The sequence below is a fragment of the Petaurus breviceps genome, unplaced genomic scaffold, assembly GCF_028583685.1.
Source record: "Petaurus breviceps papuanus isolate PSGF00001 unplaced genomic scaffold, PetGlider_PUasm1.0 176, whole genome shotgun sequence".
Taxonomy (NCBI): Eukaryota; Metazoa; Chordata; class Mammalia; order Diprotodontia; family Petauridae; genus Petaurus; species Petaurus breviceps.
Window position 1 is genome coordinate 18,386,013 of NW_027185771.1, and position 9,092 is coordinate 18,395,104.

General features: G+C 42.1%; 1 protein-coding gene across 1 annotated transcript in view; it reads right to left on the bottom strand.

The window, feature by feature from the left end:
• The window catches only part of CMTM3 (CKLF like MARVEL transmembrane domain containing 3), a 33,416-nt gene that overhangs the window by 8,814 nt on the left and 15,510 nt on the right, over positions 1 to 9,092 (bottom strand). Inside the window, exon 2 of the mRNA XM_069085827.1 lies at positions 1,217 to 1,372. Within this exon, the coding sequence (XP_068941928.1) occupies positions 1,217 to 1,372 (156 nt within the window). The remainder of the gene's footprint in view (positions 1 to 1,216; positions 1,373 to 9,092) is intronic.

Genomic DNA, 9,092 nt, shown 5'->3' on the forward strand with positions numbered 1-9,092 from the left:
ACCACCTAGCTGCTCCACACAGGATTATTCTTGACTGTGAGGAATCCCAGCATGTTATTGTTTGGTCACATGCAAGTTATTACAAGTGTTAGATTCCCCATAATTCAGAGCACCCTCAACTGAGGACCTCTGTGCTACTGAGCTCTGCTCCCCCTACCTTTATCTACTTATATAGGTACATGTTTCCTCTCCTAGTTGGAATGTAAACTCCTAGATGGCAGGAATTGTTTCATTTTTCTCTGTATTTTCAGCACCAAGCATAGCACCTGGCATAAAGGCACACAAGATGTTTAATACAATGCTTGTTGATTAATTTGGTGCTTCCTTTAAAACTGTTAAGAAGGTGGTGTCAGTATCACACTAGTGAACTCTGCAGAAAAAGCTTTGGGTGATGCAAAGTCTGGATAAGAAGTGGTCCTTGCCCTCAGGAAGCATACAGTTCATTAAGATTGGGAGAGCAATTGTCTCACTGACCAGTCATTTCCTTGCTAGATATTTGGACTTGAACTTCCAAACTTCCAGGAACATCTTCTCTGGGATGCCTGTGTTGATGGGCTCAGCTAGGTAGGCACTCAGTGTGTCAGTGGGCACTCCCTTGAACCCTACCTCCCCTGCTCCCTGTTCTTGTTAAGTAGTGAATAAAGCCCCCCAGATTCTACTTTTTCTCTCTTATTAAACAGGACCCACTCCATTTGAGCAAGATTAGACATGTAGATTTCTCAGAGGCTGCATGATATAGTCCAGAGTGGGCCTGGAGGTCATGGGTTCCCCACCCCTGGTCTAGTCAATTTATCAACAAGCATTCATTAAGTGCTTACTATATGCCCGACCATGTGCTAAATCATACAAATATATACAGGGAAGCTAGAAAATAGCCTCAGATGGGGAGGCACTAGTGGCTGAGGGGTCCAGGGAAGGCCTCCTGCATAAGGTGGGATCTGAGGAGAGAGGAAGAGCATTAGGCATGGGGGGAATTTGTAGTCAGAAGACCTGAGCTTGAACTGTAACTCTCCTACTTACTAGCTTTATGGCCTTGAGAAAGTTACCGCTCTTCAGTGGGCCTCAGTTTCCTTAGCTGTAAAATAAGGGGTTTGGACTAGACAATCTTGTAAGGTCCTTTCCAGCTCTAATCTTTCAGCCATCCCATGTCCCATAAAACAAAATCACCTTCGTCTTCCTTCCCTCCCCACCCACCCTGATTTCACAGCTTGCTTACCGAGAGAGGCCAGCACATTCCTGGGAACTTCTCATTGATCTTCATGAAGTAGCCAAAGAGGAAACAGAGGGCCAGCAGGAGCATCAAGAGGGGCACAGTCAGGAAGGGAGCCGCCGTGGACGCGATGTAGCAGATAAAGATGATGAAAGAGAGTGCCTGCCAGGGAGACGAGTCTCAGCTTCCTCTGGGGATGACCCATGCCTAAAGAAAAGCTGGATCTGCTTCTCCATCCCTGGCCTTGTGCATCTCACTCCTTTCCCTTCCTATTCCTGCCTCCTTCCCACTGCCTCTAGGCTGAAGTGAGAAGGGAAAAAACCCACAACAACAATGTGATGGGAGCCCAGCAGTTATCTGGTTCCCCTTCACCTGCATCAAAAGTGCTTATGCCCCAAAAGATCAATCAATCAATCAACATTTATTAAGTACCTACTAAGTGCCAGATACTCTGCTAAGCACTGGGGATACAAAAAGAAAGTCCCTGCCCTCAAGGAGCTTACAATCTAGATAGACAGGAAAGGGACGGGACCCCTGATTGGAAACACTGCTCTGAGGTTCTACCTCATGCTTATCAGACTGTTGAAGATGACAAAAAAAGGAAAAATGACAAATGTGGCAGGATCTGTAGGAAAATGGGCCCATGGATATATTGCTGGAGGAGCTATGAATTGATCCAGCCATTCTGGAAAGCAAAAAGTTTCACAATTGTAATATCACTTTGACCCAATGATAATTGTACTAATAGGGCCTAGTAGTAGAATTATCCTTGGGTCAGAGTAATATTAGTAACCAGTAACTAGGCTCATCCCCCAAAGAGATAAAAGAAAAAGGAAAAGGATCTGTTTGTACATTTTTACAGCTCTTTTTTTGTGGGCAAAAAACTGGAAATGAATGGGGTGCCTATCAATTGGGGAATGGTTGAACAAATTATGGCATATGAATGTAATGCAATACTATTGTGCTATGAGAAATGATACAAGGAATGATTTTAGAGAAACCTGGGAAGACCTATAGGAGTTGATATTAAAGTGAACAGAATCAGGAGAACAGTTCACACAGCAACATTGTAATAATGATCAACTTTGAAAGATTTAAGAATCATATTTGTCAATATCATAAATATCAAGATTTAAGATCAATACAATGAATGACCAACTGTGATTCCAAAGGGCCAGTAATGATGCATTCTACCCAATCCCTGGAAGGCGATAGATAAAATACACAGAATGAGATATGTTTTTGGACATGACCAACGGGAAAATTTGTTTTGCTTAACTGTGTATGTTTGTTATGAGGAGTGGTATTAGACGTTGGAAATTCCTTAAAGGCAAAGACCACATTTACTTTTACAGTATCTCCATATAGTAGATGTAGAGGCAGGTGTGTGTGTGTATGTGTGTGTGGGGAGGGGGTGGGGGTGGATAGTGCCCTCTACTCAGAGTCAAAAGACTTGAGTTCAAATCCTGCCTATGGGATTCTGGACAAGTCACTTAAAATTTCTCTAAGGCTCAGTTTCCTCAACCATATAATGGGGATAATAAAAACACCCATATCACAGGGTTGCTGTGTTATGCAAAAAAGTGTTATGTAAATCTTAAAGCTCTATGTAAATGCTAGCTATTATTATCCAGAACTGCTTGCTAAATATGGATAAATATGTGCAAATCCTATGCTTCATATATATACACATAATTACATGTACACACATATATGTACATTTTTATGCACGTGACTTTCTTGGCAATTTCTCTTCTATGAGGACAAGCACCGACCCTCAACTCATACTTCCATTGGTGCTTAGCAAACCCAATGTTAACCAATGATACCTTCTATGTGGATGATCCCCAAATTCCCCAGCTGAACACGTCTGAACATTCCCTTTTCAGCAGAGTAAAACAGGTAGAGCCTTGGTCTGGAGTCTCAGCCTCAGTTTCTCCCTATATAAAATCACATTTGTACTGCCTCCCTCACTGGGCAATTGGCACGATCAGATGAGAAGATGTACCCTGGGGTGCTTTGTAAATCTTGAATATGTAAAAATATAAAAATAAATATGTTATGGTTCCTTAGTGATTTCACATCTATGATTCTTCCTTCAACTTCCTCTGAGAGAACAGAAAGTGGCCTTTGTAGTGTCTCTTGTTATCTCCAGAGAGTGAACAGTGGGGGTGGGTGTTAAAAGATAAGATTTTTTTGACCTTGGACAAATCCATTTCCTTCTCTGAGCCTCAGTTTCCTCCTCACTTGTAAAATAAGGCCACTGGACTAGGGCATCACCTCCCTCAAACTCATCAGAATCATAGGGTTTAGGTCCACAAGGGACCTGAGAGATCATCTAAGTTTAACAGAAGAGGAACTGAGACCAGAGAGGGGAAGCTTTGTTCAGTCATAGTGGAAGTAACCACTGAGAATCTAACCCAGGGCTTTGGACTTCCAGTAATGCTTTCTACTCTGTGCTGCAAACTCTGCCCACTACCCATGTGTCATATGCTGAAGGGCACAGAGCTCTTTCTCTATATCCTCCTGGCTCAGGGGCTGCATCCCCCTGCCTGGACAGACAACATAAAGAAATGTCCCAGCTCAAGTCCTTTCTTCTCTGCCTGAGAGTCTTAAATTCTAGTCTACTCCTTTCCAGATCTGTCCAACACATATCATCATGAAGAAGGTACTTTGATAATCTTCAAGTGCTATGGACATGAGTTCTTTATTCTCTATGGGTTTGGGGTGGGATTCTTGGAAGGCAGGCTCTATATATGTGTCCCTTCTCCTGCCCCTCTCTCTGCCACTGTTCCCTCACATAGTGACTGACCCTGGCACAGAGCTGGCTAGCCCGGGGCTCCCAAGTTGGTTGGTTGGAATGAGCCATGGCACTTTCTGAAAGTCTGTCTTAAATTGGTGAGGAAAAAGAGGGGAGCAGGAGCCTCCCTGATGATCCGAAGGGCATGTGGACATCACAGCCCCCAGGACCGAATTTCTGTCAATCCATGAATATTTATTAAGCACCTATTAACAGTCCAGCCATGTGCTAAGCATGGTGGGGGGGGGATACAAATACAAAGGTGAGACAATTCTTGTCTTCAAAGAGCTTACATTCATAAGGAAAGATCCAGTATGTTCAAAGATAAGTAAATGCAAGCTCTATACAAACTAACTACCCAGTGATGAGTTTTAGGAGGGAAACTAATCACTGAGGGAATCAAAGGGGCACTTGGGTTGTATAATAGCCTTTTTTAGTCTCAGACCACTTTATACTCTTAAAAAATTATTGAGAATTCCCTCCCAAGAACTTGTGTTTATGTGATAATACATTGTCATTATACCTATTGATATTTCTCATATTAGAAATGAAAGTATCTAAGTATTACTTTGAGCATAATTTTGACCTCACTGATTCACTCCTCCAAAGGATCTGGTTAGTTCCCTGCACCCCACTTTGAGATTTGCTGGTCTAGAAGAGGTGCTGAGGATCTGGACTGGAGTGTTTGTGTGATTGATGCAAAAGATACTGAGGAGGTAAAATCAATAATATCTGGCAGCTGATTGGAAATGAGAGAAGGGGAGTGAAGAGTCCTCTAGGTTGTGAACCTGGGTAGACACAAAAATGGTAGTGCACTAAACAGAAATAGGAAGGATGGAGAAGGACTGGATTTGAGTGAAATCATAATGAATAGTTTTAGATCATGTTGAACTTAAGATGCTTCTGGGACATAGAAGTGGAGGTATAAAGTAGCCTGTTAGAGAGGTGGGATGGAGGCTTAGGAGAGAGAAAACAGCTAGATTTGTAAATTTTGGAGTCATTTTGATAGAAATGATAGTTGAATCCATGGGAGCTGATGAGTTTACCAAAAGCAAGTTGAGGTTAAAGAAGAGTCTCTAGATTAGAACGCTATAAGCAAAATTCTCTCTTCTCATCTCTGCCTACTGGCCTCCCTGGTTTTTAAGTTCCAACAAAAGTCCCACCTTTTATTTTTTTAAAGCAATTGGGGTTAAGTAGCTTGCTCAAGGTTCCACAGCCAGGTGTTTCTGGATGGGTGCTAAGTGTCTGAGCCCGGATTCAATCCCCAGGTCATCCCGACACTGGGGCCGGTGCTATTACTCGCTGTGCTATGTGGCCACCCCAAGTCCCACCTTTTATAGGAAGTCTTCCCCAATCTCTCTTAATTCCAATGCATTCCCTCTGTTAATTATGTCCTGTATATAACTTGTTTGTACATGTTTATTTGTGGTCCCTCCCATTAGATTATAAACTCCTTAAGGGCAGGAACTGTCTTTTGCCTCTTTTTGTAACCCCCAGGGCTTAGCACTGTGCCTGGATCATAAAAAGAACTTAACAAATGTTTCTGACTTATTGATAAAGCCTAAAAAAGAGAACTGAATGATTGGTTTGACAGATAAAAAGAGAATCAGGGCAAAGCAGTGTCACAAAAACCCATGAAGAGACAGGAGGGGTGATCAGTAGTGTCAAATGATGTAGAGTGGTCAAGAAAGGCCAGGACTGAGAAAAGACCATTACAGTTAACAAGAAAGAGATCACTGGTGACCTGGGAGAAATCAGTCCCATTGAGTGACTTGAAGGAAGTCAGGCTGGGAGGGAGTGAGAAGTGAGAAAGTTGGGGTAGGGACTGCACAAAGCTTTTTCTTAGAGTTTGGCTTGAAAGGAAGAGATATGGGATGATATACTGGAAGGATGGATGGGCCAAGATTTTTGAAATAAAAGAATAACCAGGCACATCTGTAGGGAGCAAGGAGTCAGGGGGTAAAGATTTTAAGTCAGAAAACACCTTTAAGTCTTAGCACTGGCATTTCCTTCTTGTACGACCCTGGGCAAGATCCTTTCCCTGTCTGGACCTTAATTTCCTCTGAAAAAATGATAGGGTTGAACCAGAGGATGTATTTTCCAGCTCTAGATACCATGATCCTCAGCTGCTTTGGCTAGCAGAATCGATAATATAATATGTTGTATATTAATATTACAGATTATATTTTGTTATTTTACAACATTATCTATTATATATAATAATTTGCTTTATAATACAATGTTATTATATTTATTCCATCACATCATATGTAATATGATATATTACATTATAGATATATACTATATGATATAAATTTATAATCATATTATATATATTCTATAAGGATTATATATAGCCTATAAGGCCATATTACATACAGTATATAATCAATCTATAAGGACTATCTACACTATATGGATCTTGGTACTAGATCAGTTACTGGGGCAGACCCTGGGATTGACTTTTCTGTCTATTGTCCTTCTAATCAATGATGGGGGCTAGGGAAAGAAGCCTCTCAATGCACTCTCTCCAGAAAGATACTGACTCCACTGCTTCCTGTGTGATCTAGGTCTCAGTTTTCTGCTGTGTAAAATGGGGAGAGGGGAAGGAAATTTGAACTAAAATCCCTTCTAATTAGGTGGTGTAGTGGCTAGAGTACCTGTAGTCTGGAAGATCTGAGTCTTCAAACTGCCTCAGACTAGTCATTAGCTGTTGAATCTTGAGTAAGTCCCTTTACCTCTGTCTGCCTCAGTTTTCCTATCTGTCAGATGGGGATAATAATACCACAAGGTTGTTACAAGGATCAAATGAGATAATGTATGCAAAGCACTTTGCCAAAGTTAAATAGCTATTTAAAGGCTAATATTATTGATAAGGATTATGATTTTATATAGAATTTGATCCTATAAGTCAGCTACATGGGCCCTGTCAAAGAACACTGGAAAGGATCTTAGAGGTGGTCCAGTTTAGCCCTCCCCAGCCCCAGAGGGGAGAAGTCATTGCCTGTGGTCACCTCCCCAGCAAGCAAAACCAGGGCTACAGCTCTGAGCTCCTGATTTCTAGGCCAAGACTCATTGGCTTTCACTTCTAGCGGGGAGTCAGACCCGCCCATCCTTAGGAGACACACAAGTTTCTTGGGCGGTGCCAGGACCAATTCATACCAAAACTGCCTGGCTACCTGGAGAGAGTCTGGAACCAGCAGAAGGCACTTACAGCACTGCGTGACCGGAGCTGGGAAGCTTTCACCTCTGTCTGCTTTCTTCTCTGTGAAATGAGGACTTGGACAAGATTATTTCAATGATTTCTTTGAGCTCTAAGATTCTGGGATAAGATATTCTAAATAAAAAGCCCTCTTTGCCTTCCTGTCCCTTGTCCTCCAAGATAAATGACACTTTCCACTGGGTTTAGTGATAGCATCTCTTCTGACCAGTACAGACCACTAGCTCTCCTCACCCCTGTCTGCAGAGGAAAGGCCTGCTACTTAATCAGTGTGATAAGACTGATTTGCCGGTCCTCCTTCCTCAGATAAAGTGAACATTTAGAAGCGGCTGCCTGCTATCTTCTGGTCATTTAGGAAAGCTAAAGGATGTGGAAGCGAGCTCAGGCTTCTGTTGGTATCAGGACAGTGGTGTCAGAATAACAGAATGAATGACCTTAGAGGTCAGCCCAGCCCAGCCTCCACATTTGAACACTCAGTAATTGCACCAGATGCAGGTCTTCTGACTCCTACACAAGTCACTGCTGAAGAATTTGGAACTCTGTGTTCCATGTCGAATGACAGTGACTTTGGCAGATCTTAATGAAGAAGCCTAGGAGTTGGGAAGGAGACCTAATGATAATTAAAAAAAAAATAGCTAGCATTTATATAGCACTGTACATATGTTATTTCATTATATCCTCACAACAATCCTGGGAACTAGGTGCCGTAATTATCCCCATTTTACAGATGGGGAAATTGAAGCAGACAGAGGTTAAGTGACTTACCCAGGGTCACACAGCTCATAAGGATTTGAGGCTGGATTTGAACTCAGTTCTTCCTGACTCCAGGTTCAACACTTTATCCACTGGCCCACCCAGTAGCTCTTTCCCTGGACCTGTGTTCCCAGCTGAAGGAAGTTGCCATTTGGGAGCAGTCAGTAACAGCCTGTGGGGGTAGACTCCTTGCTTCTCTGTACAATTAGCACAAAGTAACAGGATGTATGTCAGCCACATCTGAGGCGCAAGGTATCAACCTTTTCTTTCACATCCTCCCCTTCACAGCTGCATGGGGGAACGAGGGCTGGGAGGCAGGGTGGCAGGATGGGAGGAAGCGTATAGGAAGAGATTTTCAGATGCTTTCACTGCTACTCTGAAGTTCCAACTGGCTTCTCTTGTTGTGGTTCTGTTTATTTATTTCAATTAAATTTTATTTTTATTTTTTTAAAGCAATTGGGATTAAGTAAGTTGCCAGTTTTTTTGTGTGGGTGTTAAGTATATGAGGCTGGAACCGATCCCGGGTGCTCCTGACTCCGGGGCCGGCGCTTTACTCACTGTGCCACCTAGCCACCCCAAATTTTATTTTTTCAATGAAGAAAAATCTGCTTTCTCTCCCTCCCCCTTCCTTTGAATGAAAAAGAAAAAAAGAAACCTCTATTCCAAATACATGTAACCAAGCAAAATAAATTCTTTCACTAGCCATGTCCAAAAAACTACATGTCACTCTGTACTTTGTGTCCATTAGGAGGGGATCACATATTTCATCATGAGTCCTCTAGAATAACGACTGGTCATTGTACTTCACAGTTGCTGGTCTCTACAATAGTATGGTTGTTGTATAAATTGTTCGTCTGGTTTCATTCACTTTACTCTGTATTGGTTTGTACAAATCTTCCCAGGTGTCTCTGAAAGAATGCCCTTCATCATTTCTTAGAGCACACCAGTATTCCATCACATTCATATACCATAACTCCCCAATTTGATGGGCAGTTTACAATTCTTTGCCAAAGCAAGCAGAGCTGCCATAAGTAGGTAGGTAGAGAGATATAGAGATAGATGGATAGATAGATAGATAGATAGATAGATAGATAGATAGATAGATAGAT